This window comes from Neoarius graeffei, chromosome 11, assembly GCF_027579695.1.
Source record: "Neoarius graeffei isolate fNeoGra1 chromosome 11, fNeoGra1.pri, whole genome shotgun sequence".
In the NCBI taxonomy this organism is placed as follows: Eukaryota; Metazoa; Chordata; class Actinopteri; order Siluriformes; family Ariidae; genus Neoarius; species Neoarius graeffei.
The window spans coordinates 75503528-75524345 of record NC_083579.1 but is presented as its reverse complement, the minus strand read 5'-3'; the positions used below and the strand labels follow the sequence as shown (position 1 = coordinate 75524345).

The 20818-nt window shown below is 42.2% G+C and overlaps 1 protein-coding gene across 1 annotated transcript; it reads right to left on the bottom strand.

Annotated features, from left to right (window-relative positions):
* Window positions 1-719: 719 nt before the first annotated feature.
* On the bottom strand, window positions 720-5426 carry LOC132893721 (uncharacterized). Its single transcript, XM_060932834.1, has 9 exons — window positions 5342-5426; window positions 4226-4372; window positions 3833-3972; window positions 3628-3704; window positions 2546-2623; window positions 2352-2445; window positions 1410-1575; window positions 1190-1251; window positions 720-1043 (listed from the first exon to the last, which is right to left on the bottom strand). Exons 1-9 carry the CDS (start codon window positions 5424-5426, stop codon window positions 720-722), a joined length of 1173 nt encoding a protein of 390 aa, XP_060788817.1.
* Between the last annotated feature and the right edge of the window lie 15392 nt (window positions 5427-20818).

Below are 20818 nucleotides of genomic sequence, written 5' to 3'. Positions count from 1 at the left end.
TAAATTTGATTGTTTCCAAAATTGGAACATACACAAAAGTGTCTTTTACTGATACTTGATCAAAAGTACCCGTACCTTTATTGAGTCTTGAATCATAACGAAATCCTAACACTTTTTCCACAGGGTCCATGATTCCCCATTTTTCACTTAAATACTTCTTTCTTTTAGTTTCAGTATTGAAGTTCTCAACGGGGTTTTCAAAAGTTTCAAGACATTCTTCCAATTTAGGTCTGATAGGATTGTCAACTGGTATAGCAGACAATACTTTATGCTTAAACTCAGAATGAAGTCCTTCTGCAAAATCTTCTAAATGACTAGCAACTGTTGATACTACACTATTGGCCACACCACTACCATTGAGTCTAGAAATAATTGCAGCACAAATGTCTTTCGTGTTGTCACTGATACACTGATCACATCCACTGTTTTCAGAACGCCCAACACTTTGCATGACAATGTTTCCTCCAATAGGATCTTGTGAAATGACAGAATCAGGTTCAAACAACTCTTCTGTTGCTGCCTCATCACCGTGACATAAAACATTACAATGGCCAGTATTTAAATGTTTCTTCAAACCTGCATATGTACTGAACTGACGCCGACAGGCATCCTGGGAACAAAACAATTTGAACTTGGTGCTTGGGTAAAAACTGTGTCCTATCCGCAAGTGGCTTATTAAAGCCTGACTGGTGGTATGTAAGGCTTGACAGATAAAACACTTATACATTGTCATTTAAAATCTTGGCACGCAACTCACGGACACGTGGTGACTCTTCTGTGGAGGTTACATCGATGTTGAATACAGTGGTCTGTACAAAGGTGTACAGATGGACCAGAGACTCAGCATACGACAGGTTGAAGACATAGTGGCATTTGAAAAGTTCATCAAAAGCACTCAGGGAGCTGCTGGCATGGCATGGAATGAGCTGTTTGTCAACAGCGATGTAGTAGGTGTCGATCTTGTTGCGGGCACAGCCAACTGCAAGGATGACTGGCTGCTTTCCTTCTTTCTCTTGTAGATGTTCATCTATGCTGCTGCATGACTGCAAAACACATAATAAAAAACAAAACAAGACCATCTCGAGTGACTTATCTGGTTCTGACATGACTATTGGTTTGAGATCATGTTCCCTACTAGGTCATTCCTCACAAACACGAGTATGTCTGGTACATTTTACAAGGAATTTACCTTGTGGAAGAGCACCATTTTATCAGCTGCATCACTTGGGCTGATCTTGGTCCTCTTTTTGCGTCCAGCTGTGGGAGGCAAAAGATGAAGTAGCAGCAGCAGAGTAGCCATGTCACTGTCCCAGTCTATCAGAGAAAAAAAGTCTGTGATTAACATATGAACAGAAAACATTAAACAAGTATAACTTATACTGTACAAACACTACGTGCAAGCTTACAATCATTCTCTGGGTGTCTCTCAGCCGCTTTTAACAGACGGCCCAGATCAGTTGATTGAGTCAGCTGGGTGGCTTCTTTGATGATCTTTAACTTGAATGTTGTGTCCCACTTGTTAAGCAACTTGGAACTTGTTTCAATACCAAACAGCAGGGTGAAGTCTAGATTTACCTGTTAATCACACAAATGATAACATAATGAGCCAAGGTTTGGTATTGCTTATGCTGCATCTGCTTTCACACTATGTGATTGAACAAAATTCTCAAAACCACACAAACAGGATACATTCAATAACGCTAAGGCTGAAGTATGAAATATCACAAATTAAAATGAAAGAAATGTTCTACTCACAAGTCCTTTGACATCCAGAAAGCGTGGGAAAGTTTTGAAGACATCAGCGCTTCTTTCTGGGTCATGCACCAAGTCCTGTCGATATTGAAACGTCATCTTCATTTTCTCCAGCACACTTGCTTCTTCAGGGGTGTGAATAAGAAATGAAATGGCCTCTCTGCAGTCATCACCATCAAGCTGCTCGGGCAGTGTTGTTGCCTTCCTTCTCCGTTTTGGCCCTTGGTCTTTAGGCAGTGACGGCTCCTTTGCTGGCCTCCTCCCTGTAGCCCTGTTCATTGTCTTCAGACGCCACGCCAAATATCCGGTGCCTTTCTCAGCATCATAAAAATGCTCCTGCAACAAATGAAAGAACATTGAAATAGTCTTGCATCAGGCACGGCAAAAGGAAACAAAAGTATAATCACTTATATAAAAGCAGGCCATTATCTCTATGATTCTTCTGCATTTTCAAATAGAAGTTCATAGCATACTCCAGTTTCAAATGAGTGTCTTGCTTCAGTTGCTATTAATAAAAATCAGCAATAATCATCCTATCAGTTGTATTAGCTACCTTCCAATGAAAACCATTTTTTTCTCACCATCACTGCAAAACTTACATCGCCTTTAGATGAGAATGGATCCTTCAGTGCAGGAAAAAGTGTAACGATTCCTAGCCCGTATTTCTCCCTCTGCTGGCGGGTGGGAATATGTCTATAGTGAAAAGACAAGAAATTTACTTAGTACTGATGGGTGGGATAATATTGTTGCACAAATCTATGCCCTTCAGAAAGTTCATTTTGCTAGGTCTTACCCATGTCTCTCAGTCATATGACTTGCCAATATGTTGACAAGCTGCCTCCTGGTGCGGTGCTTCAATGAGTTTTCTGATCTATGGAGCACTTGCATGTGAGGTCACAGCCGATCCAGATTGTGACAGACGCCATCTTGTCGGTCAAACGCCATATTCCGCCTTCTATTTCTACTTCTGGTTCTACTTCTGCTTTTACTTCTACCTTTTCTTCTGGAAAACCCTACTATATACAATTCTACTACAACGGCTGCGGCTACAAGCTCTCCCTACCAGTGCACGTTTTTTATGGTTTTTGTGTGTATTTTTGTGTGTTGTTCGTCTGTACCGGACTTCAATATCCACTACAACCATATGGACTTACTGGACATTGGTTTCCAGCAGAAAATGACGGTTTGTAGCGATTTCCATCGCATGCACAACATTCCGGACGAGATAGCGAGACCAGCGGGGTCTCCGTGGATTGTTATCGGAAGCAAAGCGAAGGAGGCGGCGCCGGGAGCGGAAGTAAAAGCGAGGCTGCAGAGCCGGCCTGTTGACTAAGCTCAGAAAACAGCCACTCAAACCTCCACTGCTAAGCCTTTACCTCTCCAACGCCAGATCCATGTAAACAAGACGGACGATTTGGAATTACAGCTGGAATTACCTTATTCTATTCTATAATCGGCTGGTCAGTGCTATACTCAATACTTAAGTGACTTACCCGTCCAATGAGGATTCTTGTTTACAAGATGCCACATCTGAGTCGCTGACAAATCCTGAATTTCTGTAAAGATAACTGTCCAGAGATTTATAGGCACGCAGTGCTTCACCACTGAACAGCGAGGGAAAGTTAATGAGGTAATTATACAAGTCCGGGTATTCCGCTGGCAGTTCAAAATACGGTCGTGAAAACTCCGTCCAGTAAGCCATAAGGGTCACTAATCTGTAGATCGTTTATTTTAGACATATATCTAGTTATCTGTTCATTAGAAAAATGAGCCGTGTAGTCCGTCAGTTGAAATTGATCCATTCTGTACACGAGTGCAGCAGTATTCAGCGGTGTTTTTGACCGACAAGATGGCGGTTGTGTACTTTACGGTCACATGACTGCAAGATCTCTATACTCCTCAAGAATATCCTCTCCTCCAGATTTCCCAAGCAAGGCATTTTTGACCATCTGCTTACACAGAATAAGCAAAAGTAGTTATCATTATTAAACAACATTATACCATGTAAATTATCAAGCACCAAATGACAGTACTCATAAAATGTTACCTCTTTTGCAGTCTCTGACAGAGGCGTCTTCACCGCAGAGGGACTACCTTCTATGCTTGACCTACTACGGCCTGTAGGAATGCCTTTATCTCTGAGGTCGCTGTCGCTTGATGAAAGGGGCAGGGTGTCCATGAGAGAAGATGAAGTATCTGAAGTAGAAGGTGTTGAATGGTCTAAAGGAGAGAAAACTGTACAATAGATCCTTTGATTAATATTTGGCAGTATCCATTTTGACATGAGATGTTGTGGTAGCATTCCAATTTCTTAACAATTCTCAGTAGTGTACCGTACATCAATTCCTATGCAATGAAGTACTGAAAATTTAGCTAAATTGTATGTTGTCAGTTCAATGCCAGCTGCATCACGGAGCAAAAACACTGCACACTGTTATCTACGTAGTCTTCATTACCAGCACAAGACTAATACCTTCATCTGAAGTTTTTTCACGGACTGTCAAGCATACATCTGGATTGGACTCCAATAATTCAGTGATAATGTCTTCATCAACTGCTGTGTCCGTATCATCGAACACGTCAAGTTCAGTGGCGTCAGGAAGGCCAAACTTCTCTTTGACTGTAGGAAAGAGAAACAATGACTGATCTTATCTATCCATATACATGTAGCTTCAAATAACCCTACATTGCCATCCTTGTATACAATGGTATTGTTATCTACGTGAGACACCGTTTTTATTAACTGGGATGATTTTTTTCCTTTCCTAAAATCACCCAAATATGCAACAACAATGTCTTTGGAATGAAATACCGACAGAAAAAAAAAAAAACACCTATTGAGAGTAATGCCGCTTTTCCACTACAAACGCGGCTGAGTCGGGCTGAGCCGTGCCGTGCTGAGTCGGGCTGAGCGGGGCTGTTGGAGTTGCATTTCGACTACAACCGCGCTGAACCGTGCTGGCTGGAAGTGGGTGGACACATTGGGTGGAGTTAGCGAAAGTGGGTGGACGTCAGGTGATGTCGTTAAGCGGCGCAAACAGTGACATCAGTGATCTTTTAAGCGGTAGTCTCACGACCCGGATAGTAAACAATAAACATGGAGGACATGGAGTCGTTAGTGTTGCTGGTCTTGGTGCTGTGGCTTGTTGTCACCGACAACGTGGACAGATACTGGCAAGAGCGTATAGATGAGGCGAGGCGCATAAGGCTTCAGAAATTCTCGTAATTCGTAATTCTTCTCCTTCCGGGTTTACGGTGTTTACAGATCCCAGCGCGCTCGCGGGGCATGTGTGAGCATGTGAGGACACTCCTCCTCACCAATCAGTGCACAGGGGAGTGTCTGCTCACGCCCCCAGCCTCACTCGGCACGGCTTGGCTCGCTTCAGCCCCACTCCAAAACGGTGCGAGTTTTAGGGGCTAAGCAGGGCTGAAGCGAGCTGAGTCGTGCTGGTTTTTGGTAGTCGAAACGCGAGCCGTGTCGGGCTGAAGTGAGCTGAAGCGAGCTGAAGTGAGCTGAAAAAGGGTAGTGGAAAAGGGCCATAACAGACTCAGGTATCATGTCTTATGGCATCAATCATCAAGCTCTTACCTTTACTGATGAAGTCTTCATAGGTGATACCCGAGTGCCAACTGACATACTTCTTTACATTCCGATACTTTACTTTCAGTAGCATGGTCTCCCAAAACTGCACCTGTAATATATTTAGAAATGCAAAATAGATAACGATTTTGAAGTGGAAGGGAAGAAACACTTGCAGTACACAGCTTTTCACATTTTAGAAAATACCCATTCATTGAATCAATACATTTTAATCCAATTAAGCTTTTCATTTCTCCTTACCTAAAAGGAGACACAAAGTGTAGAGTTGTCTACGCTGAGCTATGAAATGAGGCTCAAATAAGCTAACAGAAGTTTTATTAAGACTGTTTATGTCAGGATATGGACAACGTTGTTGTAGTATACCAACTCACTATCACTTAGTAAGCGTCCAGACGTTACCGAGGCAGTGAGAGGCAATTTGATTTACTCTTATGTGATATTAGCTCACCTATTAGCTGGATGTAACATTAAATGGCCCCTTAGCAGCTGTAAGTAACAAAGGTGGGGAGCAATGGAAATCTTCAACTAAAATGCTGCGTATCGTTTCTCAGAACGAATTATAAGTGTCACCTAATCAACGCGACTTCTGAATCTGATAAATCTCCAAGTCCATTTCTCTCAATGTATTGACAATGTATCTGAAATGTTTCTCTGGCCGAACACGAACATTCCGAGGGAAAGCAGGAACGGCTACTGTGGTCATGCAGTCCATTTAATACACAACATTAAGGGATTAACATATCAGGTAGCCTATATTTGTACGGATAATAAAGAAACATTCAGAGAACAGCAGAAACCATCTATTACAATGTAGTCACCGCCTTAGCAGGGCTCGACATTAGCACTTGCCCGATGGCCTGGCGGTGTTTTTTACGTCTTTTGGGCCAGTTCGGGCCACTAAATTTGGCCAAAGAGTGGCCCGGGCGGGCCAGTATGTTTTCGATACAAATTAACAAATTTTATTACTCATATTTTACCCAGAATTGTGAAGAAATTGTTCGTAAAATGCACCTTTTCGATACGAGGTCCGCCATCTTTGTTTTCATCACGCTCCGCTCCTCCGCAGGAGTGTGTCATCTTCGTGCATCTTCGGCGCTGTTCGGAAGCGTCATTTTGGCGGGAAAATATCATCTTGTAGACGAAGACAGTTGCGGCAAGGAGACCATCAGAACGGTGAAATTCAAATAGAAATATGTTCAAACTCCATGCTCCCTAACCTGGCCAAAGGCCAGGTCAACAGTTTAAATGCGATCGTGCATAAATTAACTATCAGGTGTTAACGAACGGCTTCATTTTGAACTCAGCAGCCAATCAGAGCGCGCAACGTCACGCTCGGTTTACAACTTGCCAAATCGTCAGCATTTCAACACACACGCTTTAGCTTCAGATGGTGTAAAATCGTTCAGACTTTGTATATTAATATCAATTTCAGGATACACTGCTAAGAAATATGGCTACACGTGTATCAACTTTTAGTGATTAAAGAATGAAGTATAAATGTTGGTTGCTATGACTGAAATAGAAGAACAGATAAAATAATGTGGTAAATTAGATCTGATCCCATATATTATATTCTTCAAATATCCAAAGATGATGAAATCTATCAAAATAGCCAAACTAGGTCTACATTAGTTCATTACAACAAAAATAACTATTCTGACCCTCTCTGGTACAACCAGACCATGCTAAACCCAGTATACCCCCAGTTGCTTGGGTATCTGCTGTTGCCATGGCAACGGTTTATGCAAATGAGCTGAATTTGCAAAAATGTACTACTAGTTCCCCCAAGGACATATCCTGAAAATTTGGTGTTTATATCTTGTCTTATTAAAAAAATACAACATTTCACCCTTTTTTGGCTCACCTGAGCATACCTGTTAATAAGCTAATTAACAGGTAATTAGGGTTATTATTAGGTATTAGGTAATTAACAGGTAATTAGGGTCACCCCTGAGCAGGTAAGGCTTTGCAAAAATCTCACTAGATTATTTCCCAAAGTCCACCCTTTCAGGAAATGTATGGTTTGTCAGTGATTCTCATTATATTTTATTAATTAAGAAATAAAACTTCATGGGCAATAAAAATGCCCATTTAAATCCAGCATGATAAGGGTTAGTATGCCACCCTCACCTTTCATCCAGACTTGGGACTGGCCTGTGTGTGCCTTGTGGCTATTATATAAAGGTGTATTTAAAAAGTTCATTGTACTTCTATTTCTATTAGAATATCTATAGTGGTGAGAATTCAATATCTACAATGTTGAGAATATATGAGCCAAAGTTGAAACCATGACAAAAAAGGAAAATATGTCTCCATCACACAGGGTGGGTTACAGGCAAAGCTTATTCTATAAACAAGTCAGTTGCATGATGAGGCAAAACTTAGCTTATTCTAAAACTTATACAAACAATTGTTAATGTAAAACAGTAATCAACAGCATGTGTTAAACGAACAGAGAACAAGAACAAAGGAAAATTTTAAATGTAACTAAGAAATTGATAGAACAAGAAATGCAAACAATAAAATATCAATGTGAACAAACAAAGATTTACTAATGTTAGCAAAATATGAATAATCTTATTTTCATTAATTTCACCTTAAAATGGACCAGAATGCGCTGTCGCCTCACAGCAAGAAGGTCCTGGGTTCGAGCCCCGTGGCCGGCGAGGGCCTTTCTGTGTTGAGTTTGCATGTTGTCTGTGTGGGTTTGCTCCGGGTTTCCCCCACAGTCCAAAGACATGCAGATTTGATTTGATGAATTTTCCGGGGGAAGGCCCCCGGACCCCCCTCTTTGTGCAAGCACCTGTGGTGCTTGCAGCGGCTGCCTGTGGCAGCCGTGGTTTGGGTACCGTGCGCATTCGGGCCAGTAACTTTTCAATTCCACTGGCCCAATGGGCCACCAGTGGTAAATGCTTAATGTCTAGGCCTGCTTAGTATGCTACATTGATGTAGAGGCATTGCTCTAATGCAAGGACAAGGCTGAATTTGACCACAGTAAAGCATAAACGTTGTTGACATCTCCAGGTCAAACAACTTATATTAAAGCACCTTATTTCTTCTAATACTGCTGTTTCTGCCCAACGAAAGAAACAAGTACAGACATTGAAGGCTGGAATATGCTTTGATAATCCTGACTGCTAGCTCTGATGGAGTTCCCATTAGCAAGGCTCATGAACACTGATAAAGGGAAAGGACAGACCATTCGCTAAAAGGCTCTCTCTAGTAAACGATTCTTACCTTTTCAGAAGAATTTGCGGTGGTAGTAGTCTGCTAGACCACACACATTACTTCTACTTATAGTATAATTACTACATGCTATGTGAGCAATATTGGCTCATGAAAGCCTGCAGAAAGAAAAGATGGTGGCAACCGTTGCATTTTCAAATAGACCACGATAGATTCTAGAACCCTAGCTAGCAGCTACCCACTCCCCATTCCCGCCTTTATTCAAAACCATAGTCTAATAGCATAGACTAGCTATACATGCTCAAAACGCATTTCATTTGGCATAAAAGAAAATAGTGGGAATATTAGGATGCCTGTACATGATGTAGTATATATACGCTATGTATGCTACAGATTCTACTCATTAGTGTTTATGGTTGATAATCAACCATAAACGCTAATGAGTAGCCTATAGCTCAAACACAAAGTTTGCTGTATGCCTAGTTTAAACAGCTTAAACCTCTACCCTCTTAGCTAGCCCACCTATTTAAAATGTTCTTGGAAATATAATCAACCTCACAATTATATATTCTTACCTTTTTAAGACATGATATTTTCGTGGCTGGGAAAGAATGCAAGATGTCCGCTGTCCAAACGGATGAAGCCCAATGAAACCGGATGTGGAAAGTCACTCTCACAATGTGTTAAGCAGTTAACTCTTAGAAACAACACCATCCATAGAGCTTTTTGAGCACTTCCAGTGTTAAACTAACACCACAATCAACACCCAGTGACTCCGGTTAACTCCGGAATAATTAACTCCAGTAAAATTAACTCAAAACAACACTTCCAATTTTGCTGTGTACTGAACAGATCTTAGCCAGATAAATTTCTTTGGAAAGCAGAGATTATAAGCTTTTTAATTTATTTATGATAGAACGTATTCAAGAGTTAAGCAATGACAGGTTTGGAAACTTAGATGAGCGTCTGCATGGACAATTTTCACAGCACAGCCAGCGAGCGTCTGATACGCTTACTTTAGGTGCATTTCCACTACAGTAGAAGTTATGAAGGTCTTTGGTGGCAAAATGGTACAAATCCAGGCCTGTACTCCTCAGCTTCAAGTATTATAAAATGTAATTGCTAAAATTCCCTGGCACATTTCACACTCTATGCACTTTATATGCATTTTATAATATACAATAAATTAATTTTACGAATTAATCACCTCTGACTTGAGCCAGAACACAAGTGCGTGAACTCCATGTAGCTTTCATTAGAGGATATCCAGAGCACATTGTTGTAATCCATAGCAAGGGTGAAATCATGGAGCTAAAGACAAAACATCCATAAGTGAAACCCAGAACAACTTGGAAAACAAGAAAACAAGGCTTGAAAGTACTTGATACCAAAATGCATGGCATGAGTTTTTGTAATACTACATCAGAAACAGCAGGAGATAAATAGACAAACTAATTAAGATCTAACAAAGAACAAGAGAACGGACCATTGATAGAACATGAGGTGGAGATGAGACCAAAACCAAAGCAAAAGCAAACAGAATCATAAAAACAAAAGTACACAGAAAAATCCAATATATAAACACATGACAAATACAGGCACTCGTCTCTCTGGAAATGGGAATTTAAAATATCGTCTCAATTTGTAAATATAATGGCGTGAGTGAGGAAGTAGCATGGCCAGAACACATCATTAAAGCCCTTCTCTTTTATTGGCAACTCAAACTTGGAGCACAAACACAGTCTTGGTGTTTAGCCACAGAACTGGATCAATAAAGGAAACACTGGCAGGGATAACAAATCCCATAAGGCTTTATCAGAAAGGGGGGCACAAAGGAACATAAAACAAATGTGAACCAACATGCTGATTTAACACAACAGCACAGACAGCCCGTAAACATCTCTATTAGCAGCAAAGACTTATGCTAATAAAACAAACCATGAAAGCATCCACAAAGTTAGATGGGCAAATTACAAATCTACAGCACAGACACACAATATACTGTAGTCCTTTGTTTTTATTTTTCTAACAATGCTTATTCAATATTTATATGATAAATTTTAAAAATGACATGAACACATCGCAAAAAGTGGCACAGGGGTGGGTTTCTCAAAAGCCTCAACACTAAGAGCATCTTAACCAGGAGAAAGAGTGTTCATTGTGATGCTCGCTCTACCATTTAACGATGATCTTTGTGCTGCAATGCTTTTGGGAAACCCACCCCCAGATCAGTTGATTCTTGGGGTTGTTGAGTTTCAAAATCTACTACACTATATGGTCAAAAGAATGTGCACACCTGACTATCACACCCATATGTGGACCTTCCCCAAATTCTTACCACAAAGTCTGAAGCACAAACTTGTCCAGGATGCCTTTGTATCTCATCTCATTATCTCTAGACACTTTATCCTGTTCTACAGGGTCGCAGGCAAGCTGGAGCCTATCCCAGCTGACTATGGGTGAAAGGCAGGGTACACCCTGGACAAGTCACCAGGTCATCACAGGGCCGACACATAGACACAGACAACCATTCACACCTATGGTCAATTTAGAGTCACCAGTTAACCTAACCTGCATGTCTTTGGACTGTGGGGGAAACTGGAGCACCCAGAAGAAACCCATGCGGACATGGGGAGAACATGCAAACTCCGCACGGAAAGGCCCTCGCCGGCCACGGGGCTCGAACCCAGACCTTCTTGCTGTGAGGCAACAGCGCTAACCACTACACCACCGTGCCACCCTGCCTTTGTATGTTATAGCATTAATAATCTATAATGGGATGTTCAACCTGAATGGTCAGGTACGCATGTACTTTTGGCCATATTGTGTGGCTATGAGGCAGCAAACTCTTTGTAACAGTTGCATGAAAGAAGCTCTTCTGGAAAGTGACTCACAAAATGCAGCATCCAAACTTCAAGTCTAATTGGAATCAAGTGTTCTGGTCAAATACCAGCAAAGATTTTTGCCCATGAAAAGCACTGGCATGAAAAAATGTGGATACTGGATGACTGGATACAAGCCACGATAACCACTGTGAAATATACTGGTGGCTCACTGATGAATTTGTGTTTGGTAGTCCAGGGGTTCTTATTCAAATTGATGGCATCATGAACATTACCAGGATAGCCAAAAACCTGGTTGATTCTGTTAGTAGGTTACAACCTGGCTGAATCAGTTTTCAAAAGGACAATTACCCCAACACACATCCAAATCAACACACAAATGTTGGAAGGAGCATCATTGTTTTATGAGCATCTCATACTAGGAATTTTAATCCTGTTAGAATGCTATTCAACTGCTTCAACTGTCCTTCACCAGGTGTTCCTTGACCTGCCCCTTGCTCTCTTACCTTGTGGGGTCCATCACAGTGCAACCCTCGCAATACTTCTCTGTGGCATCCTCAGCACATGTCCTAGCCATCGAAGTCATCTTGCATGTGGTCGGGCTGAGCTGGAGGAGGTCTTTGTTGGAGATCTTGTTAGGCCAAAATATTCTGTTTATCCTCCTGAGACACTCATGGTGGAAACTGGACCAGTGTCCAGTGTTTCCATGTCGGACAGTTGAAGCAGAACTTAAGCAAATTGGGATCACCTGGAGTAAGGCTGAGACCAAGGCAAAAGACCGTGCCGGATGGAGGGATCTTGTGGAGACCTTGTGCTCCAGTGGGAGCGAAGAGGATAAGTAAAAGTAAGTATAATGCTATTAAATCTGTGGTCAGAGTTCCACAGGTCTAATTCATAGGTTAAAAACCTAAGAGTCATAGAAGAAGATAATGGGTTGTTGGGTTTTTTTTGGGGGGGAGGTTGTTTGTTTGTTTTTTGTCACACATATAAGTGCAGTAGAGTGACATTCTTTTTGCATATCTGAGCTTGGCAGTACCAGGGCTTAAACTTCTAGCTTTCTGATCAGTTGCCCAAAGCCTTAACCACTGAGCTGCCCGTGTCTCTCCAACCACCCCAAAAAAAATCAAGCCTGTGGGTTGATTGCTGGAAATTTTCTGGATGAAATAATGGTCCAGATATGCAATTTAATATAAGATCACAAAAATTAGAATAATTAACATTACAGTATTGTGTGCTGGCCATTGTTGGAGAAAATGCCTTTTGCAGGAGGGAAATCAAGCCACCGCTGCCATCTAGCAGTGATTCTGTGAACTCAGTCAGTCACAAACAAAGATACTTAACCTATTTGTACAGGTGATTATAAAAATATTTTTTCGAGACAGTAAATATGGAAAATACTATGCATGTACAATTTTATAGAATTGTACTAATTTATTTATTCATTCATGCATGCATTCATTATGTACACCACAGATAATCTCACTGTGGATTGCGGGTGGGCTGGAGTCAATCATAGAGTCAATCCCAGCTGACACCTGGTGAGAGGCAGGATATACCCTAGGTAGGGTATACCCTGAACAGGTCATCAATATATTGCAAGGCTAACACAGAGAGACAGAAAGACATTCACACTCACATTCACATCTATGGGCAATTTAGAGTAGCCAGTTGATCTAATCTACATGTTTTGGAGCCATGGGAGGAAACTGCAGCTCAAGTCAGCTAGCAGGTTCAAACCCAGAACCTGCTTGCTGTGAGGCAACAGTGAGCAACCAAGAACCACCCTTGGAACAAAACCAAGTCTCAACAGAAAAAGTATACACATCTCTGGGAGGCACTGTGAATCATAAGATATTTTTACTATCAAATAGTCTATGAATTTATATAGCATATTAGTTTATAAGAAATAGATGTCAATGTGTAAATTTAACCTGTACATGTAACACCTAGGGGAAGGAGACAGTTTGATCATTCCATCAGTGAGAATGGAGTAGGTGCTTGTAGTCTTCTGGACATAAGTAGGAGCTTGTAGGCATGATTTAAGTAGGATCCCGACAGGAGGTTTGTAGGCCTCAGGGCAGTAGGAGTAGAATATGACTCTGAGAAAGAAGTAGTGGATCTCAGGAGAAATAAGAGGGAGCTTGTGCATATTGAGTTAGGTATCACATCATTGGAAGCAAAAATAAGGATAGACAACTGTTCCATAGAGTGGAGTGGGGACATGTGCATCATTTTTTGTAGGGATGACCTGAGTGCCACAGTAATAGTCAGGGCTCAACCAAGTGGGACTAACAGGGCAAATCTTGATGAGTAACTCTACATTTTGTTAATGAGAATCAGTGAGTCATCAGATGCTAGATAGATAGATAGAGAGATAGATAGATAGATAGATAGATAGATAGATAGATAGATAGATAGATAGATAGATAGATAGATAGATAGATAGATAGATAGATAGATAGATAGATAGATAAAACAAGTGGAGACAACTCTATTTCTGAACCTTGCTATGCCTGAGGGTGTGTCCCATTTCCTAAAGTCATTACACATTTCCTGTATCATGGTGCTTGTTGAATTTAGCCTTCAGTGCTTATAAAAGTAGGTAGTGGTTAGCACTGTTGCCTCACAGCAAGAAGGTTCTGGGTTTGAGCCCAGTAGCCGATAGGGGCCTTTCTGTGTGGAGTTTGCATGTTCTCCCTGTGTCTGTGTGGGTTTCCCCTGGGTGCTCTGGTTTCCCCCACAGTCCAAAGACATGCAGGTTAGGCTAATTGGTGGCTCTAAATTGACTGTAAGTGTGAATGGTTGTTTGTCTCTATGTCTCAGCCTTGCAATGATCTGGTGACTTGTCCAGGGTGTACCATGCCTCTTGCCCATAGTCAGGTGGGGTAGGCTCCAGCTTGCCCATGACCCTGCACAGGATAAGCAGTTACGGATAATGGATGGATGCTTCTAAAAGCCTGAAACAAAGCCATTATTGCATGTTAATGAGAGCAGGAAAGAGTTCTTTCTTTTATCTGAGTCACTCCAGGTGGATATTCCAAACATGTTTGACAATTAGTAGCTGGCAGAACTCAGTAGGTGGTGTCGAAACCAATAGAATGCTTTAAAAGCAACATATTGAAGGTTCTCTGTATAGAAAAACAATGTGGGGCTTTCTCTTTTGATGCTTTGTTGCTTGTTTTAATGCATCAAAAGAGAAGCCATGGTCTAATGGTTAGAGAAGCAGCTTTGGGAACAAAAGGTAGCTGGTTTGATTCCCTGGACTGGCAGGAATGGCTGAAGTGCCCTTGAGTAAGACACCTAACCCGCAAGTTGCTCTGGGTGTGTTGTACATTGATCTGGATAAGAGCATCTGCTAAATGCCAGTAATGTAATGCCTACATGACAAAAAAAACTGACACTGCATATTTTCATATCTTATCCATTTAATGTGCTAAGATCCACATCCACTGTCAAAATAAATATTTAAACATTTAAACCTTTCCCTGTGTACCCACTAAGACTAGTGTCACATTCATATTACTTCACAGACCATTTCTATTTAATGGTGTTTAATAGAGAAAATTTCTCCCCAAACTAATGAAAACTGTGTAAGGCAGCTTATACTATAATTTTATTATTGGCACAGAAATTAATATGGTTTGTAATCCCAAGCTTGATAAATCTCATATGGCTCTTACAGATCGAAGCTCTAAAGCTTGGATTGATTTCATATCCCTGTTATAAATGAGTGCAGTGTCTGGGATTTGAAAAATGAGATTTGATTTTTCTCGGTCTGGCACAAGACACACTTTGGATCAGACTTTTTTTTCAGTGCTCTTATTCCCGAATCACTTGTGTAGACACCTTACTGATTTTATTTGATCATTCTCCCATTCTTGGGGACATAGAACCAGTTCAACATTGAGAAGAGTGCCTCTTCTTTACTTCAAAATGGCTCTTTTTGCTTCTTTACTCCAAAGCTCCTTGTTTTTACTTCCTTACTCAAGAGACTTTTAAGGCCATTTTTCCATTTCCATATTATTTCATCCATCCATCCATCCATCCATCCATCCATTCTCTGTAGCCGCTTATCCTGTTCTACAGGGTTGCAGGCAAGCTGGAGCCTATCCCAGCTGACTATGGGCGAGACTACGAGGTACACCGTGGACAAGTCGCCAGGTCATTGCAGGGCTGACACAGAGACAAACAACCATTCACACTCACATTCAGGGTGCGATTTGTAGGGAGGGAGGGGAGGGATTTCTCTCCTTCTGGTTTTCCTATCCCTACCTCTGCTAAATAATTTTTATCTCCAGTGGGGACATGGACTATCCCCCCTTGATAGCAGTGAATGCAACTTAACTGATGCTACTTGAAATCTAACAATCTTCAAACATGCAGCCCATACATCAGAGTAGGCTACTGACAGATGGCGCATCTACACTTAGGTGGGGTTTACATTAGACCGTATCAGCGGATCATCAGATTAACATTTTTAAAATGATTAACATGCACACAGCAACACCAATACACGATTCGCCTGCACACAGCAATGCCAATACACGGATACACTCGGCTCCGCAGGCATCCTGCGCTCCAAATCACTCCACCCTGAACAGCGAGTGCCCTCTGGAGGGTGCGCACTCTGGCCCTGCACAGCTCACAGAGCGCGCAAGTGAAGTGCACGAGCAGTAATTCGGGACTGAGCCGCTGTGTGTGTGCTCTCAGTGCATATCGGGTATGCGCGTCACTTACCACTTGCAAGTGGAAGGATGGCAAGCCTAAAGACAATCATAACTACACAATGGGCAGTATTTGCATCAGTATTTGCAGTATTTTCATACTTTTATACTCTTTAATGAAAGGTGATACAAGGCGGAAGTCCGCGCCGTTTTTCAGCAGTCGCGTCACATGACCAACGCCAGCGAATCAGGAAGGTGGATGTCACAGTGACGTTGTCCAATGACGACGCCAGCTAGAGCTCAGCACAGCGTATCCGCGTATTCTCAATGTTTACACAGCACCAGAGCTGACACGATCTGGATTGAATACGTGGACGCTGGTGGATTCCCGTTTCCCGGCGTTTCCAGGCGTTTTAATGTAAACGGACAGTGCATCCGCGAAGAAAACGAGACAGATACGGTCTAATGTAAACTTGGCCTAAATGTTTCTGAACGTCACCAGACACAATATAAACATTGTCACATTTTAGTGTGGGAACTTGGCTGAGACCGGTAGTGAAAACAGAGCCAAGAAAATGAAATGCATTCAGAGCAGCATATCATCATATTTTACAGGACCTGCAAATAAAACAACTAGATTAACACCTGAGAGTGATAGCGCAAGAAATGATGATGTTGCGATGGAGGTTAGCGCTCATGTACAGGTCGACTCCCAGCCTCACGATGAAGAAAGAAACTCCGAGGTAGACCTACTTGCTAGTGACTCATCTGAGACACATGTGGTAGGAGGGTGCATTGAGCCGGCGCGCTTTGCTAAACGGAGAGAGGGTCGTGAGTGGCTTGCTGTCAGCACAGACGGGTCAATCAAGTGCCAAGCTTGTTCCGACGTAAAAGATTTAGGGCCACATACACAGGAGAGACTTCATATCGACTCTGCCTTCATTAATGGTATAAAAGCCAAAACCGCAAAGAAATTAAATGACAAGATTAGCAAGCACAGAAAGTGTCAGAGCCACATCAAATGCATTGAAATTTTACAAAAAAGACAAGACAGCGCAATTGAGAAGGCAGCTGAGAACAGTGCAGCTCTGTGGTGAAAACATCATGAATAGTGTTTAAAAACTACAGAGTACTGCTTTCGCACAGCTTATATGATCTGCTACTGTACACTGACCTCTCATTCAAAACGCAGCCACACCTGGTCGAACTGCAACAACTCAACAGTGTTAACCTTAGCAACATGCTGCATTCTGACAAGGCATGCCGGAATATGCTGGTGTTTATTGCAGAGAAAATGTCAGTGCTTCTAGTGGACTTTATTAAAAACTCACCCGACAAGTTCAGCATTCTCATTGGTGGGAGCACAACCGTTTCAAATAAAACGTGTCTGATCATTTACATCAGAATTCCCTTTGAAGGGGAGTGTTGCAATTTTTTTCTTTCAACTTGCTGAATTACAGTCGTGCACTGGATCGGCGATATGTAACACTCTGCTACAGTGCCTTGAGAAGCAGGGCATCTCAAAAGACATGTTGCGCTCCAGACTAATTGGTTTTGCGACGGATGGGGCCGGCGCTATGTTGGGTCGATACAGAGGGGTCGCCACGCTCCTACGTGAGGAGATTAACCCTAACCTGATCGTCATTCACCGCATGAATTACAAACTAGAACTTGCCATTCATGACACTGTAAAACAAATAACAGATGCAAGTCATTTTCAGATGTTCACTGACTCCCTGTACGCCTTTTTCTCTCAAAGTCCAAAGAATACGCGAGAGCTAGAGCTTGCCGCCTCTAATTTGGAGATGTAAGCTTGCAGGATAAGACGGGTATTTTACATGTGCTGGCTATCCTCATCGTGCACATCTGTGACGGCCCTTTGGGAAAGCTACCCAGCCCTGGTCAAACTCTTTGCAGCACTGGCCAAAGACAAATCACGATTCTCCAAAGATGGGCCCAAATCTCATCTCATCTCATTATCTCTAGCTGCTTTATCCTGTTCTACAGGGTCGCAGGCAAGCTGGAGCCTATCCCAGCTGACTACGGGCGTAAGGCGGGGTACACCCTGGACAAGTCACCAGGTCATCACAGCGCTGACACATAGATACAGACAACCATTCACACTCACATTCACACCTACGGTCAATTTAGAGTCACCAGTTAACCTAACCTGCATGTCTTTGGACTGTGGGGGAAACCGGAGCACACAGAGGAAACCCACGCGGACACGGCGAGAACATGCAAACTCCACACAGAAAGGCCCTCGCTGGCCATGGGGCTCGAACACGGACCTTCTTGCTGTGAGGCGACAGCACTAACCACTACACCACCGTGCCACCCATGGGGCCAAATGTCAGGGAATTCATTCTAAGATGATACAGTGGCTTTTTGTGGTGGAGATGGCATTAGTGAAAGACGCACTCGAAACTCTTCAGGCCTTGTCCCTCTTTCTTCAGAGAAGAGATGCCACAGCTGTCACTGCCAATACTGAGGGGCTACACGTTGCTGTGCGGACATTGAGGTCTATGAGGAAGGTTGATGGAGTGAATATAAGATGTCTGAAGGAGGAATTGGGCAGTATGCAAACATTCAAGGGGGTTAATGTGTCTCAGCCAAGTGACGGAGAACGACAAAAGGCAGAGACCTTTTGTGAGCATTTTTTCATCTCCTTGGCAGACAACATTCAGAGCAGGCTCGATGATGAGGGAATTTTTTCTGCAGCGGCAGCGCTGAACCCGTCAAACTGGCCCTCCGATGAAGATGAATGGATGCTATATGGGGATGACAAACTTCTGACAATTCATAAAACCCTTGCTATAGCAGGCACAAATATGCCCACACTCCTCAAAGAATTTCATGAGTTGAAATGTAACTGTGTCACAGGGGAGACTTTGAAAAAAGTGCTCACCACGGTCTCCACGCTCCCTGTGTCAGTTGCTGAGTGCGAGCGTGGGTTTAGTGCGATGAACCACATCGTCACAGAGGAAAGAAACAGAATGCACGTCTCCACGTTGAATAGCCTACTGTTCATTGGTGTTAATGGTCCAGAGGTTGCCTCCTTTCCTGCACACAAATTTGCAGAAATGTAGATAAAAAAGGGCCGAAATGCTGCAGACCATGCCCAGACAGGAAAACTGAAAAAGCCACCACAAATTCGTCACCAGAGCAGACTGTTTACTTAGTCTAGTTTGTCAAACCTGTTCCTGAGTGTTGATATCACGTTGTGCTAGCCTATTTAGGAAATTATTTTTGAGTGTTTGAAGTTCAGATGAAAATGTTTTGCCACGTTGGGATAGATTAATCCATGGACCTGAAAAAAGGCCTGCCTACTTTTTGCGGGGTTTTTTTCCGTATAGCATCACAGTCAACATGGTGAAAATTAAAAGTAAAATGTTGCTGCAGATACAATCCTAAGTAATATTGTGTTAAAAAATCTAATGTTCATTTGAATAAAAAAAAAAATCATCCCCCCCTTCTGTTTTTTTGACAAATCGCACCCTGCTCACATTCACACCTATGGTCAATTTAGAGCCACCAATTAACCTACCCTGCATGTCTTTGGACTGTGGGGGAAACCGGAGCACCCGGAGGAAACCCACGCGGACACGGGGAGAACATGCAAACTCCACACAGAAAGGCCCTTGCCTGCCACTGGGCTCAAACCCAGGACCTTCTTGCTGTGAGGCGACAGTGCTAACCACTACACCACCGTACCACCCCATATTATTTTATATAATTATAAAATATAATAAAAATGTCAACTTTATCAAAAAATGAAAAAGAACACTAATACGCAAGGGCTGTGGTGATTCTTGAGCCCATTTGAAAAAGATGATCTAAAAGGTACTATCTTCAGTTCGCTTTAAAAAAATAAAACAATGATTTGAAGTTGAGAATACTGATCATTCCCTAAAGTCACTGAACACTGTTATAAACTTTTTTATAATCTTTTAACAGATAACAAACCTTTGTTACATGTGACTAATGCACTGTGTAGGGACGGCTGCCATGCCCGTAACCATGGTAACCCTTTCACGACCAGTTTGAACACACCAATCTCTGTACTCGATGCCATGTTCTGTCTCTGCCCCTTCATCTGACTCCCTGTAACGGTATGGGACAGAGACGATACCGGATACCAGGTACAGTGACATCACAACTACTTTAAACTCGTGGCGGGACCAAAATTCTCTCTCTGGCCATGGATCCGCTCTCTGGTGGATTCTACACATGAAAGAGAGAAGCCGATGCATTGGCGCTACAGAAGGACAGAGAACAAAGAATGAGCTATTGATACCAGACTTTAGCCAAAGTTCAATGTATTTGACCTTCTCAGAGTTGTAATAATAATTGAACCAGTTAGTTACTGCAGCCAGGACCGGATTAACATGGCCAGGGGCCCCTAGGCTACAAGTTGCTGTAGGCCCCCACCACCATCTTATCCCATCTACCTGTAAAGAACTGTCTATTTTCTACATTTTAAAGGTTTTTTTTTTCATTATTAAACTTTGTACAGCTGGGCTAGCAAAAACAGAACACCAAAAACTATAAGGTTTAGATTGACAACAACTTATCACAACTTATGCAACTGTCAATTGAATGTGCCTGTAGGCCTTTTAGGCAACTGAACCTCTCAAGTACACGATGAAGAGGCTATAATGAAAGGCAATACAGACAAAGTAAACAAACTAATGATCACTAGTTTGTGAATGCTAGTGTCATGATGACTTGCACTTGCCAGTTGGGTTTCATTAGGTTTAAAAAAACCTGTT

Bases quoted from the DNA above. Each gene is read 5' to 3' on its own strand.
- LOC132893721 (XM_060932834.1), bottom strand. From the start codon at position 5,426: ATGCTACTGAAAGTAAAGTATCGGAATGTAAAGAAGTATGTCAGTTGG. The intron at 1,576-2,351 runs GTAAGTTTTGCA...TGTGATTAACAG, and splicing joins CATTCTCATCTAAAGGCGAT to GTAAATCTAGACTTCACCCT. The intron at 1,252-1,409 runs ATTGTAAGCTTG...CCACAGCTGGAC, and splicing joins TGAGAGACACCCAGAGAATG to GCAAAAAGAGGACCAAGATC.